We start from the raw sequence: 18647 nt of genomic DNA on the forward strand, positions 1-18647 counted from the left end.
CCCAGGAAGGATTCTCCATCTCTGTCTCCCTCCCCGCTCTTTCCCCACCTGGCTTCCGCTCATTCATTCCGTGCAGGTGCCCAGGGCACTTCCAGGGCATTGCCAACTCCTGGTTCCTCCCCTCTGCCCTCCTGCTCTCTTCCTGACACCTCTCCCACCCCCATATTACACAATTCCTTGTGCCTGTGGCTCATTCCCTAACCCAATTAGTTCCAGATTCCCTCTCTCACTTTTATTTTTCCTATTAACATGAGAAAAAGCGAGTGTCTTTCCCCAGTTAGTTGAATAAAGGACAGCCTTCTGAGCTCCTAAACTTTCTTCTGAATGTTGATCGAGGTGATGAGACTGGAGTGCCTCCCCTTCCCCAGGGACTTCCAGGGTTTAACTCCTCCTACCAGGGTTGGTACCTGGTAACCAACCGGAGCAGAAGGGTCAACAAGGGAAGGGTAGGAGAGGTGCTTCTGGGGAGATGCCAGGCTGAGAAAGGACTAAAAGAATGATACACCTAGGAAGAAAGAGCTCTCAGGCATGCTGGGTGAGATGACCTCTCTGTGGTGAGAAAGCCACCTAGGAAGGTCTGTTTTGTCCTTGGCCATGACCCGCTGTTCCCTGATGCTGTGGGGAGGGGTCATCTGGTCATCTGGGGAGCCTGGGCTAGGGTGGGGTTACCCCTGGACTCTGTGGGTCCTCCCAGACCTAGGGGTGGAGAAACCCATACAGAGGTCTCTCCTTCCTCCTCACCTCCATAGGCGTCTGCAGCTGGATTCCCTGATAAGACCGGACTCTGTGGAGACAGTCACCCAGACCAACACCTGGGTTCCAGTGATCCTTTTTTGAACAAGCTCTTCCGTTTTCCCTTGTGACTTAGCTGGTAAAGAATCCGTCTGCAATGCGGGAGACCTGGGCTTGATCCCTGGGTTGGGAAGATCCCCTGGATAAGGGAAAGGTTACCTACTCCAGTATACTGGCCAGAATTCCATGCGCTGCATTGTCCACGGAGTCTCAAGGAGTCGGACACGACTGAGCGAGTTTCACCTCACTTCACTTCTGTTTTCAGCCCCACCATAAAGACATCTCTTTCTGGGTCTAGATCCGCCATCCTAGCCTCAGCCCAAGGGAGGCCCCAGGCACAGGGGAAGCTGGAAACCCGAGGAGGGAGGGTGGGTGTATCAGAGACTACCAAGTGTCCTCTCTAAAGGGCATCTTCTGCAAGGCTGCAGGTGAGGGCTGGAGCACAAGTGGAGCCCTGGGGAGAGCGAGGATTAGGGCTCTGACCTCAGGACTGGGAGCAGGCTGACTGCTCTCGGCGACAGGAAAGCCAGGAGCCTCATCCCGGGGTTGGCCGGGGACTCTCGCGCAGCCCTGACCCTCTTCCCTCGGCCACAGCCCTGGAGGCTTGGTACAGGACTATCCCGAGTGAAGTGTGAGCCCGAGCCAGAGGGGGGAGCCAGGATACCCCCAGCGAGCCAAAGAGCCTCGGGGAGTCCTGTTTCAGGTCCCGAGGCGGGCGCGAACGGGGATCCCCACAAGGGGGCGGAGGGAAACCCAGGAGGCCCGCGGGAAGAAGCTAGCCCGGCGGCCCGGCGCTCACAGCCAAGCGCACTTGAGGCGCCCCTCTCCGGGCACAGGGCGGGGAGGGGGCGGGAGAGACCCTCGGCTCCTCAAAAAGTTTCGGGCGAACCCTTTACCCCCCGGAGATCAGCCTTTCGGCGGCGCGTGTGTCCCGAGAGGGGGCCCTCCCGCGCCGGCTCGAGCGCAGGACCGCGCGCGGGGCTCCCTCCCCGGCTCAGTCTCCTCCCCACGCGCCCCCTCTCCGCCGGGCTGGCCAGCGCCGCCGCGTCCCCGCCGCTGCCCCCAGCCCGCGCCCGCGCCCGAGCCGCCGCGCCGCCGCCGGCTGCCGCCTCCCGCCTCGCCCCGAGCTCCCGGCGCGCTCGGCCCGGCCCCGGCCCCGGCTCGGCCCCGGCCCCGCGCGCGGACCATGGAGTAGGCGGGCGGCCCCGCGACGCGCTCCCGCCGCCGGCGAGGCCGGAGCAGCCCCGGGTGGCCTCGCCCGCCGGCCGAGTTGGCCCGCGGCGGGCCCTCCTCCAGCCGGTCCTCCCCGCTCCTCCTCCTCGGCCGCCGCCGCCCCCGCCTCCCGGCCGCCCCCGCCGCCCCCGCCGCGCCGCCGCCCGAGGCCGAGCGCGGACGCCGAGCGTGGGAGCCATGGCGCGCGAGGAGGACGGGGACCCCCAGCGCCGGGAGGCGGCGGCGCGGGCCGGCAGCGACAAGGAGGAGGAGGAGGAGGAGGAGGAGGAGGGACTGAGCGACGACGAGGACGGAGATCGGGAGAACCGCGGCGGCCGCCAGGAGGAAGGAGAGGCGGCGGCGGCGGCCGCCGGGCGGGAGCGCAGCGAGGACGCGCCGCCGCCGCGCGCGGAGCTGCCTCCCGCCACCAGCCGCGCCGCGGCCGCCCGCGATCGGAGCGGCCGCCGCCCGCCGGGGACCCCGCCGGGACCGCTGCCCTGCCGCGCGGAAAGGATGCCGTCGCCCGACCTGGAGGAGCGTGAGCGCCGCCGGAGCTGCCGGAGGGACCTTCTTCTGAGCCAGGTCTGCTTCCTGGCCCTGGTGGCGCTGCTGCTCTGGTCGCTGTCGAGCATGCGGGACCACGACGGTGAGTGCTCGCCGCCTGCCCCGAGTGGGCGCTGCGGCTCCGGCGGCGGCGCGGGGCGTCCAGGCCCGGGGACGCCCCCAGCCCGGGGCGGAGGGGCCCGGGAGGCGAGGGCCGTGCGCGCGGGCGCGGGCGCGGGGCGGGGGTAGGACCGTGGCCGGCACGCTGGGCGCCTGGCTGCCCTGGGAACCGTCACCTGTGCCTCCCGGCTCTGCCCCGCTTCCTGCCACGAGCTGGAGGGATTGAGGGAGGCAGCAGTGGGGACTCTTCCCCTAAACAGGTCCCCCGTGGGCAGTAATGAAGTTGTCCTGGTGAGCTTCGGCCCCTGCGCGCGTGACCACCTGTGCAACTCGTTGGCCTGTGGAGGGAGGGCAGGGAGAGGACTGGTTGAGCCTGGGACACAGTGCTCCGAACCGAGCAGGCGGGATGGACCGCCTGTTTCTTCGGAAGCTCCATCCCCCTCTTTCTAGAACAGGTGCCCGGGAACTAATGATAAGAAAAAAGTGCTGGCCCCCCGGCTAGATTTTGCGACTGGTTCTCCACCACTGGCCCCTTGCTGGGAACACGGATCCCTTTTGTAGACTTGCAACGCGGGATGAAGCCGATTAGATGGGACCGCCGATGGTCTGTACCTTACTTTCAGGGTGCCCTGCGGAGCGCTTTCCCGGCACACAACTTCTGTCTTATTTTTGCCCTCGGCCTTTCTTGAGCTGACACAGACCTGGTGAAGAAATGTGCTCAGCACAGTTGTTCACAGGAAGGAGTTGCAGCTGTCAGGGAAACGGAGGAAAGGCTTGGAGGAATAGCTCTTGTAAAGCGGTTTTCTATCCCGGCTCCTCCAGTGGCACGCTTGGTGGGAAAACAGCTACGGAAATGCTCGGGAGGGAAAACAGTGACAGATACATGCTTCGGTGTTAAGATCCACGGAGCTCCAATACAAGGGGTTATGAAGTGCAGAAGGAAGGCATTTGGATAGTAATGCTCAAATATACTTAAGGGTGCAATCAGTTAAAAAAAGGGACCTCCCCCAATGGATTGTGCTCCTGCCTGGTGGGGAGAGTGGATGGTGGGTCTTGGTTCAGGTCTTAGCAGACTTCAGCATATATGGTAATGGGAGAGAGCCCGACCAGGTTCTCAATGGAACCCTCGAGACTCCTGGTTTTCTGCGTTTCTCTAGGATGCCAGACTGTCTGGCCATGGGGACTGACATCGGAAAGTGGACGATGCCCAGTGAGGGAGGCTGGACCTCTCTCCAAGGGCAGAGTCTGACCTGCCAGAAGCAGTTCCTGGCCCTGACTCAGGAAGAGGGTTTTCATTAACCCCCTTTTCATCATCGCAGCTTTGACAAGTGTAAAGCCAGTCCATACTATAGAAAGGGCCGTTTCAAGACAGTTACACACCAGCCGTCTTCCTACAGGTCAGGGCTCTCAGGGCATAGACTTCCTACCACTTTCCAGGCTACAAAAGACATTTTTTTCTGGATGGGGAATGTGACCCAGATGGTTAAGTCCATCAGTGGCAGGGAGCTTCCTGGGCCTGGGGAAAGCTGGGATGTTCGGAGGAAGCCGGTGTCAGACACTCTGCAGACTTGAAGCTAGGTGACTAGACGTCATTTGGGGATGGACAAAAGTGTGCCTGCTAGGGACTCAGGTTTGGGTCCAGTGCCCTATCCTCCATACTTCCCCTGATTGGTCTCTCTCCTTTTGCCTTTTCACCTCCTCTATACCCCCTCCCATAAATGTGGGGCTCGAGAAGACCCCCACCCCAGCAACTTAAGATAACAGTGACATGTCAGTGGGAGGGGCACGTGTGCCACTGAGCCTCCTGGATGGCATGTGAGTTGTAATTCTTCCTCAAATCACCGTTTCTTCCACTAGATATTGATAATTTCATTACATGATGCACAGGAAGATTGCGCAAGGCCCAGATTTTTTGAAATAATTTTTAAGATACTAATTAACATGTGTGAATCTGCAAGTGATTATTTTGCTTAAGGGATTGCCATTCAGCATACCTAACCATCTGAATAGTGACTTTTACTAACTTAGGAGCTCCTCTGCTTGAGGGTCCATTCAATATGAATAAAAAGTTTGGAATGTAGCCTTGTTTTGAAGACACTCTGACTTGGAGAGGCCAAGCGATTCACTTACAGTCACACAGCAGTTACGGAACAGAGGAAAAGGCGAACCTGAGGTGACCTGGCTCTTTGATCCCATCTCTGTCCCCCGTATCTGTGCCATTCTCTGGGTGCAGCTTTGTAATATTTATATAACCACATGGAGAGTGGTACCTTCATAATGATCAAAGGTGATACTTCTATTTAGTCACCTTGAAAACCACACAGTGATTAAGTGTAACTTCTCAGAAGCCCGTTTTCTAACACATGTTGATTTTTCTTTTTTTTTTTTTCCAATAAAAAGGACAGTTCTTTTACCAAACCAAAACAGAGGTGTGCGGCAGGTGTATTACATAATCTTGTATAACATTTCTGATGTATGGAATTGGAGATCCCTTTTAGGAACCCCTAACCAAACTCAGTATAGATTCTCACCTTAGATGGGACAGGAGCGTTGTTAGGCTTAAGTCAGGAAGAATTAACACTGGAATAAAGGGAAATGTTAATTCTCACAACAACAAAAGCAGTAATAATGTTAACTGGAATTTGGCACATTCTCCAGTGACAGGCCCCGGGCCGAATACCTATCTATGCGTTGCTTCATTCAAGTTGTGCACGCTCTTTGCAGATCCTTGAGCCTCCAGCGGTCAGTGCAGAAGGAAAGCCCAAGGTGCCCTATTTACTTGCCGATGAAGATCTCATTTTGATGTTTTCACAGCCAATTGAATTAAGGGCTCCAATTTGCTAAGGCAGATTTTCTTTTTCTTTTTTTCTTGCAGTCTGAATGGATTACTTTGTATGTTTTGAGTTATTTAAAAGTGTTTAATTTTTATTTGGAGTCAGGAACCTGGTCCTTCTTTTCCAAAAGTGATGTGGACAAAACACAGAGGTCCTTTGGAGGGAGTGGTTGAAGACATCCGTTCTCTGAGATGTGTAGGGTGGTGAATGGTGATTAAGGAAAATTATATATACGTATAAACTTGGAGCTACTCTTTGGCTCAGTTACTGTTGCTGCATAAGAGATCACTCCAAAATAGTGGTGTGAAACGACTCCTTTATGTTCTTACTCAGGGATCCTTTGTGGTAGGGACTTGGGCAGGGCCTGGTGGGGAGGGCTGACCTCTGTTTGGCTATGTCGGGGTCTCAGGTGGAGACATTCAAGGACTGGGTGACTTGACAGCTGGGCCTAAGTCGTCTGGAGGCAGCATCACTCCCAAGTGTGGTGTTGATGCCAGCTGTTAGCTGGGCCCTCAGCTGGGCTGTCACCCAGGACATCTACATGTGGCCTCTCCACGTGCCTTTGTTTGAGCTTCCCCAGAACATGGCAGCTGGGGTCCAGGAGAACAAGGTAGATGTGCCTGCCTTTCTATGTGTCAGCCTCAGGTGTTGTGTGTACCACTGCCGCTGTTTTCTGTTGATCAGGGGAGTGACAGGTGTCAACCCGCGGTCACAGAGAGGGGACATAGATGCAACCACTTACTCAGCGGAGGAGTGTCAGGACATATAGAAAGGTGGACATGTGTGGTGGGAGGTGCTGTTGTGGTTGTCTTCGGAAAAAAACAGGACCCAAAGGGATGATGACTTAGGAGTGATTGTATATACTTCCCAAGATGGTAAAGGCAGATAATATATATATGTGTACACGTACACACATGCATACATACATGTGTGTATGTATATGTGTGATTAATGTATATATGTGTAGTGTGGTATGTGTATGTAGTGTGTATGTATATGTGTGTATATGTATGTGTATAGCTATGTGCATGAATATGTATATGTGTGTGTATGTTTATATGAGTATGTGTGTATGTATTTATGTGTGTGTGCATGCATGCTAATTTGCTTTAGTTGTGTCTGACTCTGCAACCTTATGGACTGTAGCTCACTAGGCTTCTCTGTCCATGGGATTCTCCAGGCAAGAATACTGGAGTGGGTTGCCATGCACTCCTCCAGGGGATCTTTCCCGGCCCAGTGACCAAATCCATGTCTCTTATGTCTCCTGTATTGGCAGGCGGGTTCTTTACCACTAGCACCACCTGGGAAGCCCATGTATATGTGTGTATATGTACATATAGGTGTGCACGTATGTGGGTACATGCATGTGTATATGTATAAATGTGTATATATGGGTGTATGCATATATGTACAAGTATGTATACATGTGTGTATATGTTATATGTGTATGCATATGTGTGTATGGATGTGTATGTGTGTGCATATGTGTGTGTGTATCTGTATGAGTGTGTTTACAATTTCTATTGATAGATCACCCAATCACGGAAACACTGCTGCTCGTCATCCTGGTTGGGGGTCCAGAGATGATATGTGAAGAGTGGCCGCAGTGGGACTTGCGCTGCACATTTCAGTGGCAGAGTTTTGTGGCTTCCCATCCCTCGGAGGGCCCTGATCATGACCTTTCAGTCCCTCATGTGGATTCCCAGGGGTGGAGGCTGGCTGGACTCTCATCAAACTGTATCTTCCCTCTCCCCTGGCCGGGCATCACTGCTCAGGCCTTTCTTCTGCTCCGGAGACCCGACCCCAGACCCATAGCATGTGCAGGTCACGTTGTCACCACCCTACAGTTTATCCTTCACCCTTCACTTCTGGGACCAAGACCTTCCTGGCCAGACCGGATCCCCAGTTTGTTCTCTGAATACACTCTGTCTTCCCTTTGTAGCGGTTCTTGCAGTTGGCAATTATGTATTTCGTTATGACTTGATTATGTATTCGTTATGACATCTCCTTTTCACCAGAGTCTAAGCTCCCAGGACGTCAGGGACCCTGTGAACTTTTCTCATCTTTGTCACCCTGTCACCCTACCCAGAGTAGATGCTCAAAAGGCATTTGTTTGGTGTGGAGGCTGTTTCGATGTCTGAGCGACAGTGCCTGTGATGAAATCGAGCGACTATGTCAGAGCCTAGCTTACAGGCACACACTAGTTTTCATGATTTCTAATTCTGTCTTCAAGCCAGCAAATTTGATATTGTTACCTATTTTACATGGACTCACCCTGACCTGAGAAAGGTGGGTGCCTCCATCAGAGGCACTTCATTCAGTGGCAGAACTGGAACTCAAGTCACCTGCGTCAAAACTGTGTAGTCCTGGCCTCAGAGGACGCGAATGGAAAGCAGGAGCCACTCTGTCTTTTCCAGTCGACTGGGGAGTGAAGGAGTAACAGAAGGTTGCTTTCATAGAAGCAGTATTTTAGAAAAACATTCCTTTTCAACCTTTTCTATTTTCTGCCTAAACATATATAGATGTGTCTCCTTCCTCCTGGCTTTTCTTAGCTGCTCATCAACCCAGATTTTTCTCAAAGATTTCCTCCCCTTGTGAATCTTGAATCCTTGTGGGAAGATTTCTTTTTTTTTTTTTTACCCTGGAGGGTTGGCAAAGCCCAAAGAATTGCAAAACCAGCCATTTGCGGAGGATTCCAAGGCCTGGTGGAAGTTGGCTGATAGGATAGGCTTTTGGCAACTCTCTTTTTCCTTCAGAAGATTTCTCTTTCTTGAGCAGAATAGTTTTGGAGGGGGGATAAAAAGACACAGACGTTTATCCTGGAGGAACCGGGGTCTGGGAGGGTTCAGAAAATGTCCCTGAAGTCGCAGAGCAAATGGGTAGTCCTGCCAGGAAGGGAAGTTGAGTTTTTCTGGCCTCTTCCAGTGTTGTTTCTGTAGAACTTATTTGGCAATGGTTTTATTTTCTCGTTTGCTGTGGTGTTAGACATGGTCCCATCTTGTGCGATCTGAGAATTAAGTATTGAGGATTCAGTGGAAGGAGGTTTTCTATGCATGAAGAGGTGATGGGCACCATTCAGGCAGTTCGAATCATGGAGTTGTGATGTTTCAGATTTAGATGGCATCTCCCAGTCTCCCTCCTGCTGTGAAGTCTCTGTCTGTCTACACCTGTTCTCTCTTCATCCTCATCCCTGGGCTGAGTGATGCTTTTCATTGTTGCAAGTGCTAGGGACTTCACTCTCCTCCCTGGTCTTCCCAACCTTGCCCCCACCTCTGTAAATGGTCCCTTATGAAACTCCCTTCAACAGTATCCCTTGAATGAGTTTCTGGCTGGACCCAACTGGTATAAGACACAGGGATCTTCGTTCCTTCTTTCAGGAAACGTGTGGCAGGCGTTTGCTCTGTGCTGCGGTGACAGTAGTGTCTGAGATGGGTACCCACGGTATTCCTCATGATGCTCTGACTTTTGTGGGAAGAGATGCATTGAACAACTGATTTTCAAGAATTTTGAGAAACAAATGAGAAATACAGCATGATGTGGAGGAGGTCTTTGTCCAGGGTGGGAGATGCTGGAACCTGGAAAATAAAAGAGTTAGGTTGGTGAAGAAAGGACAAAAACACAAATGTATAGAAAAGTGGGTAAAAGAAATGGAAAGGCAGTTTATAAAACAAACAAGCAAGCAAAAACATTTGCAAATGACCAGTTGATACAAGTAAAAATCCTCAGCCTTGATAGTAACCGGAAAACCTAAATTGTAAAATGACGAGTTACCATTTTGTAGTATCAGACCAGCAAAGATGAAAACAAAGTGTTGCCAAAGATGCAGGGGAGACTGCTTCGCTTGTTTATGGCAAGTGAGGATGTGCTGTGGTGCCCAGGATGAGGGGAGACTGCAGCAGACTGATAAGGTGCTAGGCACAGACCTCCTGTGAGTCCTCTGCCTTTTAATGAGATCGATGTGCAGAAAGTGGGGAGGTAGGATGAGAATGGCCATGCAAAATATTTGAGACATGGATAGAAATGCAACTTGTCTGGACCCATCTGTGACCACGGAGCAGGTTGGTCCTGACCCTGGGAACTCCAGAGTGTAGGGAGTAGGCAAGAGTTCAGGGGAGCAGGGGAGAGGCCCCTGTCACTTCTGGAGCATGCCCAAACCCATCCAGGCTGCTAATTTAAATTTATTTTCTTTATTTATTTTTTGGTTGTGCTGGTTCTTCCTCGCTGTGCGGGCTTTTCTCTAGTTGCAGCGGTGGGGGGCTACTCTCTAGTTGCAGTGCACAGGCTCTAAGACTCGAGGGCTTCAGTAGTTGTGGCACACAGGCTTCGTTGCTCCATGGCATGTGGGATCTTCCCGGACTGGGGATGGAACCTGTGTCTCCTGCATTGGCAGGTTAATTCTTTACCGCTGAGGCACCAGGGAAGCCCCTACAACTTGCGGATTTAAATCAGGAGATCCAGCCAGCATTCTTGCTTGTCAATCACTCTTCTTTTCTGAGAGAGGGTGAACAAATAAAGTAAGCTCATCACCGACCTACTTCCAGGGAATTTCATGTTGCAACTTTGTATTTTCTTTTTCCTTTTTCCCTGTGTGCTTCTGCGTGGTTTGGCCTTGGCAGAAGTCACGTTCACATTCATGACATGCATTGGAATCTGAACTTGGGAAGGACAGGAAGTAACAAGTGGGTTTCTTGAGCAGGATTTTGAGGTAAGAACAAAGGGCATGGGGATGAGCATGGGGGAACCAGGAGATGGGGTGCCCCACTGGACATCAGGGAGTCACTAGCACTAGTCTCTCTGCATTCTTCCTCAGATTCTTTTCCATTATAGTTTGTTATAAGGTAATGAATATAGTTCCCCATGCTAAACAGTAGGTCACTGTTATTTATTTATGTATGTATGATAATCCCATACTCCTAATTTATCCTCCCCTTTGGTAACCATAAATTGTTTTTTCTGTCTGTGAATCTGTTTCTGTTTGGTAAGTAAGTTCGTTATCACTTTTTTAGATTCCACATTTAAGTGATATCATATGCTCTTTGTCTTTATCTGTCTGACTTATTATGACAATCTCTAGGTCCATCCATGTTGCTGGAAATGGCATGATTTCATTCTTTTTTATGGCTGAGTAATATTCCGTTGTGTATATGCACCACATCTTCTTTATCCGTTCATCTCTTGATGGACACTTAGGTTGTTTCTATGGTTGACTATTGTTAACTAGTGCTCCTATGAACAGTAGAGTGCATGCATCTTTTCAGATCAAAGTTTTCTCCAGATACACGCCCAGGAGTGGGATTGCTGGGTCATATGGTAACTCTATTTTAAGTTACTCCTAGTGTCATTTTAATCGGGTTTCCTCAGTGGCTCAGTGGGAAAGAATCTGCCTGCAATGCAGGAGATGCCAGTTTGATCCCTGGGTTGGGAAGATCCTCTGGAGGAGGAAATGGCAACCCACTCCAATATTCTTGCTTAGGAAACCCCATGGACAGAGGAGCCTAGCAGGATATAGCCCGTGGGGCCACAAAGAGTCAGACATGACTGAGTGACTGAACACACACACACACACACACACACACACACACACACACACACACACACACACACAAAGTGTCATTTTTAAGAAAGAACATGAAATGCTCATTTGGGGGCATTTGACTTTGATTACTGGTAGGACACCTAGGTGGATATATAGCGGGTGGTTGAAAGTCAAGATTATAAGTAGTTGCTTCAGGTAAAGGTCTGTGAGGGTTTGCATGAGGGTTGGACTCACCTTTGGTGAGTTCTGTGCGTCTCAGTCTTCTGCGCAAGTTGTAATCACCAGGGAACTTTAAACCCTGCATCTGGGTCCTACTGGCTGGGGATAGTGATATAATGCCCTAGGGTGTAGCTTGGGTATTGGGATTTTTCTAAAGGGAGGCAGACAGGTCTGCCTTGCAGCCAGGACTGGGTATCACTGGCTGCAATCAGCTGTTGGCTTCTTATTGCAACCACCTCAGTGCTCTTGGTGGCTAAGCTGTGAGATACACTGGGCTTAACTTTCCTGTTCTGAACATGACTTAATATTTGGTGACTTAGTATTCTAAGCCTTCACCATTAACTGAAGCCCAGACTTTCCTCTGGTTGCCTTCATTTCCTCCTCATGTGCCCAGAGTATGAAAGTGTTAGTTGCCCAGCCGTGTCTGACTCTTTGCGACCCCGTGGACTGTAGCCTGCCAGGCTCCGCTGTCCATGGATTCTCCAGGCAAGAATACTGGAGTGGGTAGCCATTGCCTTCTTCAGGGGATCTTCCTGACCCAGGGATTGAACTTGGGTCTCCTGCATTGCAGGCAGATTCTTTACCATCTGAGCCACTGGGGAAGCCCTCATGTGCAGATATTCTGTCCAGCTCTCTTTTGGAAGAAATCTTTTCCAGATCCTTCTGGCCTGTTCTAATCTGGACAAGTGTCTTATTAAATCTACTGCCCAGCTGTCATCTTGACATCTTTCTTCAGCTTCATCCTCCATGTGTTTTTTTTTTTTTCCTTCCAGCTTTCCTTATGTTGAAAGCCCTTTTCCCTGGAACACACATAGGTATCTTTCTTGATTTATTTCTTCATTTTTGGTGTGCATTTTTGGGATTCCACACTCATAGTGCCTCCTAAGACGGGGGTGTGGGAATCAAAACAAAGGTTTGAGACATTGTGGGCTTGACAATATGTTAATTCTACCCCCACACTTAGAAGATTGTTAGACTGGATCAGGGTTTAGGTTGGAACATGTTTTCTTTGGAATTTTGTAGGCTTAGCTCTTCCAGCCTCCGGTGTTGCCTCTGAGAAGTTTGATGCTGTCTTAATTTTTAATTGTTTTAATTGTTTTCTCCCCCTCTAAAAGCATGTGTGCTCACTGCTTTGTTCCTGATGTGCAGTTGTATCACAGTTATATGGCTGTTGCAGTTCATGTATTTTCTTGGGTACCTTCACCTGGTTCTTTTATCCTGGAAGTTTATGTCCATTAGGTCTGGGAACTTTGTCATTTCCTCTACCCTAACTTCCTTGGGTTCCAAAATCACTGAGGATGGTGACTGCAGCCATGAAATTAAAAGATGCTTGCTCCTTAGAAGGAAAGCTATCATAAACCTAGACAGTGTGTTAAAAAGCGGAGACATCACTTTGCTGACAAAGGTCTGTATAGTCAAAGCTATGGTTTTTCTAGTAGTCACGTGTGGATGTGAGAGTTGGATCATAAAGAAGACTGAGTGCCGAAGAATTGATGCTTTCAGATAGTGATGCTGGAGGAGACTCTTGAGAGTCTCTTGGACTGCAAGGAGATCAAATAAGTCCATCCTAAAGGAAATCAGTCCTGAATATTCATTGGAAGAACTGATGCTGAAGCTGAAACTCTAATACTTCGGCCACCTGATGCGAAGAACTGACTCATTGGAAAAGAGCCTGATGCTGAGAAAGATTGAAGGCAGGAGGAGAAGGGGACGACAGAGGATGAGATGGTTGGATGGCATCACTGACTCTATGGACACGAGTTTGAGTAAGCTCCAGGAGTTGGTCATGGACAGGGAAGCCTGGCATGCTGCAGTCCATGGGATCACAAAGAGTCGGACGTGACTGAGCGATTGAACAACAACCCTAAGTTCTCTGCTTACTCTTTCCGGATTCTGTATTATTTGGGTGTTTGACTTCCTGCCTTGAACTTCTGCTTTTCTTATCTCTTCTCTCCTATTTTTTTCTCATCCTTCTGTTCTAATTTCTGTAGGTTTTCTTAACCATACCCTCTAATTCTTTTTTTTTCCCCCTCTAATTCTTATGCCAGGCTTTTTATTTCTGCTGTCATATTTTTACCTTCCAAGAGCTCTTTTTTCCTTTGCAAGTTATTTTTAGTACCATCCTGTTCTGCTTCATCAATATAGTATCATCTCTTGTATCCCTAAGTATATTAATAGTAGTCTGTGGTTTTCTTTTCTTTGAATGAACTCTCTTTCTCCAAGTTGCTCTTGTCTGTTTGTTGTTGTTTTCCCTATTATGTGCTTTCTTATGTCAAGGGATCTGTGGCCTCTGCTCATATTTAAGTTAGCCCCATTAACAAGATGACTGGGAACCATGCACGTGGTGGGGAGGGTCTGCTGATGGTGCCTGTGTAAGGGGACCTGACTGGCTGTGTCCTGGACAGTGCTCCTAGTTTTAGATCTTCATCAGGGGGCGGTCAGATTTCCCAGAGGAGGGTCCCCTGGTGTCCTGTCCTAAGGACAAAAACCGGGTTATTCCCAGGAACCCAATGGGGGAGGAGGTGGTGGGTGTGTGTGTAGGGGGGCTGTTCAGCAGAAACACTCCTATACTCAAGGATAGTTGTGTGAAAGACCTGACAATTTATTCTGATACATTGCAGGACCATCTGAAGCTGCCTCAAGTCTTCTCCCTCCCTCCTCTCCTCCCCTCCTGCCTTTTCTCTCCATTGTGGGTGCTCAGTGGCTCACTCATGTCTGGCTCTTTGCAGCCCCATGGACTGTAACCCATGAGGCTCCTCTGTCCGTGGAATTTTCCAGGCAGGAATACTGGAGTGGGTTGTCATCTCCTCCTCCAGAGGATCCTCCCGACCCAGGGATTCAACCCCTGTCTCCTGCATTGGCAGGCGGATTCTTTACCACTAGTGCCAACTGGGAAGCCCCTTTTAACTCCTATGCACGTGAAACTGGTAAGGGTTGTTGCCTTTTAGGAGGGCTGATGGTCGAGTTGGGGGGGAGGCATAGATTTTACTATATCCTTTCTTATTCATTGAAAAATATTATTGAGGTAATTGTAGAGTCACAGGCAGTGGCAAGATATAATGCCATTTCCTCTGATGGTAAACTATTGCAAAACTTGAGTGAAGTATAATTTCATAACCGGAGTAGGGACATTGATGCAGCCTGCCAACCTTATTCATTTATATTGTATGTGTACCAACCCAGTCAAAATATTGAACTGGTCCAACATCACAAAGATGACTTGTGTTGACCCTCTGTAACCATGCACACTCCAGGTACCTTTTTGTACAAAATGAACAGTCACGTTAAGTAATTCCTATCACCTATTCCAAAAATTAAGCTTATGAGAAAATTGTATGTCATACAAATATTCTATTCTTGGTGCTATTACACCTGACTTATCCTTAAAAAAGGGAAGAAAATGATAACCTGAAGAATTAAGGGCAATTTTACCACCAGTAATGTTGCTCTACTCCAAAGACTGCTTGTAAGTTGAGGGGCAGGGGACGAGTGTGAAGAAGTTTAGTCTGTCTCAGTGAAGTTAGGGTGGACGTCAGGGGAGGAGGAGGCCTCAATCCCTGCAGTTTGATCACTTTCAGGTACAGTAACCTGAGCTAAGTGCCAGATAAAGGCCACGCATGGCTAGTTAACAGTTTTCTTTGATGAATAATTTTTGTCTGTCATTTGCACAGTATCTGAATAAATGTTCCATGAAAATAATTCACTCAAACACTTGCTTCCTTCAGGAAGTTTGGACAGCCCTTTGAGACATTGCTTTCACCATTATTCACCACTGTTTGTTGACTGTTGGAGAATACTGGAGATGGAGATCGTGGGCACCTTAGTATTTTAACATCTGATCTTATGTTTGAGGAAACTGATATGAAAGAGAATTTAAACTGGAGTCAGAATCCTGGTTTTCTGACTTATTGCTTCATAAATACTTAAGACAAAAATAGCAGAAAGTTCAGATTAAGAATATATTTGATACATATGGACTGGGTGAAATTATTTCAAATTCTGAAATGCTTCTGAAGTGCTGGTATCTTGCTGGGAATTATATGTCCTGTGATGTGGTCATTAAATGGGAAAATTTAGGGATTTTTAGAATGAGTTAACTTCCTGTAGCATATCGATTTGTTTATTCAGAAATCCTGGTCCATGGAACACTTTTAGCTTGCTTTAGGAGAAAGGTAAAATTTTGGCTTACCTTGGCTTATCTTTTACCTGGGTAGTCACTTCATATAGCCATGAGAATGTTTGGTCATTTTAAAAATTAATGTCCATTATTTTTTCTTGTTAGGGGCCTTTGAGTTTATAAGATTTCAACTACTTTCACCCTTCATGTTGTAATTCTAGTCTGTGATCTGAACATGACTTCGGAAGTTTCGTAGGATCTTAATAACCCCAGCTTTGAAAGTTGACCTTCTGCATTGTTACAGTTTGCTCATTTGACATCACAAGTGTTTGTTGGGATACATACAGAAAGAAAACTCACTGAACCTACTTTTGATAAATCTGGGCATTAGAACAGGTTGGTTTCAGTATTTTCCAGGGTTTTGATGTTGATATGTTTCCTCCCATACATATTATAAAATTGCTGTAATATCATGTATAGGGTCTTGAATCCTGCTTTTAAAATTAAAAGCAACTAATGCACAGTGGAACTGACTGATGGTCAGGATACAGAACAGAACTGTCACCCCTCAAAATCCCTCTTAAACTATCCATTTGTACCCACCCCAACCCCCTGTACTCTGCCACCATACTTTGGTCCTTTATGGATGTCATACAGATGGAATTCTACAGTATGTAATTTTTTGACACTAGAATCTTCCTTTGTTGAGAATTTTTATAAGAGGTGGATATTGAAGTTCATCACATGATTTACCTGCATTAAATGATTCAATCCCGTGGTTTTTCTTCTTTAGACAGTTAATGTGGTGGATTGCATGGATTGATGTTTGAATATAGAATCAGCCTTGCATACCTCAGATAAGCTCTACTTGACAAGGCTGTTTTTTTCATGGTGTATTTTTCTGGATTTGAATTGATCATATTTTCTTGAGGACTTTTATGTCTATGATCACCCAGGATACTTGCCCTAGGTTTCTTTTCTAGTATTATCTTTGTCTGGTTTTGTTGGGTCCACACAATGAAACAGAAGGTATTTCCTTCTGTTTTCTGGAAGAGATTGTGTAGTGTTGGTGGGGTCTGCTTTTAAATTTGTTATAAACATTTCTTCATGGCATGAAACCTAAAAATTAATTTTAACGTCTGCATAATAATATTATTAAAATCACAATATTTCTTAGTATTGTGTGACATTATTGTATATTTACAATATATAAATACATATGGGGGCTTCCCATATATATTTGCAGGCGATAAAGAATGCGCCTGCTGTGCAGGAGTTGCAGGAGATGCAGGTTTGATCCTTGGGTCGGGAAGATCCCTTGGAGGAAGTTATGACAACCCACTCCAGTATTCTTGGCTGGAGAATCCCATGGATAGAGGAACCTGGTGCTCCATAGGGTTGCAAAGAGTCGGACATGACTGAAGTGACTTAGCATGCACAAGAACACACACACACATACACACACACACACACACACAAAATACTTCTTACATGTTAAGTGAAATGCATTGAACACTTGGCATGTTTGGGGCACTGTTCTAAGTGCTTCCCCTGTACCAATGGAATAGGTACAATTGGTTTAAGACAGTTGCTGGAGCTCAAAAAGTTTCTATGTGGCCAAGTAGCCTGTGGTCTCAGGCTGTTTGATTCCACATCTCATGGTTTTAACTGTGATATTGTATCCTCTGATTATGCCAGAATTTGTTTATTTAGGCCTCCATTTGAGATAGTGAGGTATTTTCCACGTCTTCACTGTGATGATTGTTCTCTGCTGAGGTCTTTGATGGCCTCTTTAGGCTGGATCCCTGGAAATACTGTTTCACTGTCAGAGTGTGGGTCCATTGTAAAGGCTACCACACACCGCTGTCTGACTTTCCAGGAATCTGAATGAATTAGAAATTCCAACAGCACTGTTTGGGAGTGCTCAATTCAGTGTTCCCTGCCAGAATTGAGGATTGTGATAATTTTACATATTTTAAATTCAATTTGATGGCAGACAGACAGTATCTCATTGCTTTAGTTTGCCTTCCTTCTTTGCTAGTAAAACTGAATTGTTTTTTATTTTAAGGAATTGATTGCTAACAAGAGTGAAATACATTTTGAACCCAACAAAACAAAATTAAAATCTGCCATCATTTAAAAGCAAAGAAGAAAGACTCAAAAATAATTGCAGAAATTGCTCAGGTGACCAGTTACCAATACCAACTGCTAGAGATACTCATTTTCAAAAAGTTCATTATTGTCATCAAATAGATGTTAAACAAATTGAATCTAACTTTTTAAAATTTAAGGTGTTTGTTTCTATATTTCTTTGCTTGATATATTTATCAGTATTAATACATAGATAACCTGAGTTTTATATCTTTATCATGCTTGAGGCTTGTATTCATAATTTTCTCATTGAATAAATCAAGTGGCTCCTGTGTATTTCAGTGTTTTATAATTATCTAACATGAAAATATTTTATTCTGTAATTATTTTTAAAGATTCTTATTGGTCATTTATATTTTTTTTTTTGCTTGTGAGAAAAATTTGTTCATATCAGTTCTCCTTTTTTTTCTCCCCCCAATGGGATAATGGTGTATATCCTGTGTATAAATCTTTTATCTTGTTTTGTAAGTTTTGCCTGGATTTTTGGCATATAGAAAAAATTGTTTTTATCTAGTTAGAATTCTCTTTTCCCTTTTATTTTCTTTCATTGTTTATTCTCAGATCCAGGATCTCAATTATATATTTATGTCATGTAATCCTTTGGTCTCCCACCCCCCCCATTTTTATGGTTTAATGTTTTAAAAAATTAACCCTTTACTTCATTTGAAATTTATCTTAGCAGGAGATGAACATTTAAACAGATTAACAGGTTTCACACAGTCAAATTGTTTATTGACTAATATTTCCTTTACCCTCACGTTTGTAGTGTCACCTGTATTCCATGCTTATTCCCTTATGTACCAGAAGCAGTTCTTGTGATATCTACTTAGTTCTATTTTCCCATTAATTAATCATTGTAGTTAGTTTACATGTGAATTATCTGATGGGACAAAACTCTTCACCTCTTGTTTGGGGGGAAAAATCATTTGCTAGTATTCATTTATCCTTCTGGGTGAACTTTAGAATCTCTGTTAAATTTTGTCCAGATGCCTGTAGGTTTTGACAAATTTATAAAAAAGAATTGTGAAACTGCAACATTTTACAGCATTGATTCATCTCATAGTGTGCTTCTTAATCAAGGCTTTAAAAAACATCTGTCAAGATTCAGGATTATTTTCCAATA

The 18647-nt window shown here is 46.9% G+C and overlaps 1 protein-coding gene across 2 annotated transcripts in view; it reads left to right on the forward strand.

The window, feature by feature from the left end:
- Positions 1–2461: 2461 nt before the first annotated feature.
- The window catches only part of SLC24A3 (solute carrier family 24 member 3), a 422543-nt gene continuing 406357 nt past the window's right edge, over positions 2462–18647 (forward strand). The window contains exon 1 of one of the 2 annotated variants that reach the window (XM_061126457.1): positions 2462–2650. In XM_061126457.1, the coding sequence (XP_060982440.1) occupies positions 2518–2650 (133 nt within the window). In that variant the 5' untranslated portion in view covers positions 2462–2517. The remainder of the gene's footprint in view (positions 2651–18647) is intronic. The other variant, XM_061126454.1, reaches the window with a different exon arrangement.

The sequence above is a fragment of the Dama dama genome, chromosome 23, assembly GCF_033118175.1.
Source record: "Dama dama isolate Ldn47 chromosome 23, ASM3311817v1, whole genome shotgun sequence".
Classification (NCBI taxonomy): Eukaryota; Metazoa; Chordata; class Mammalia; order Artiodactyla; family Cervidae; genus Dama; species Dama dama.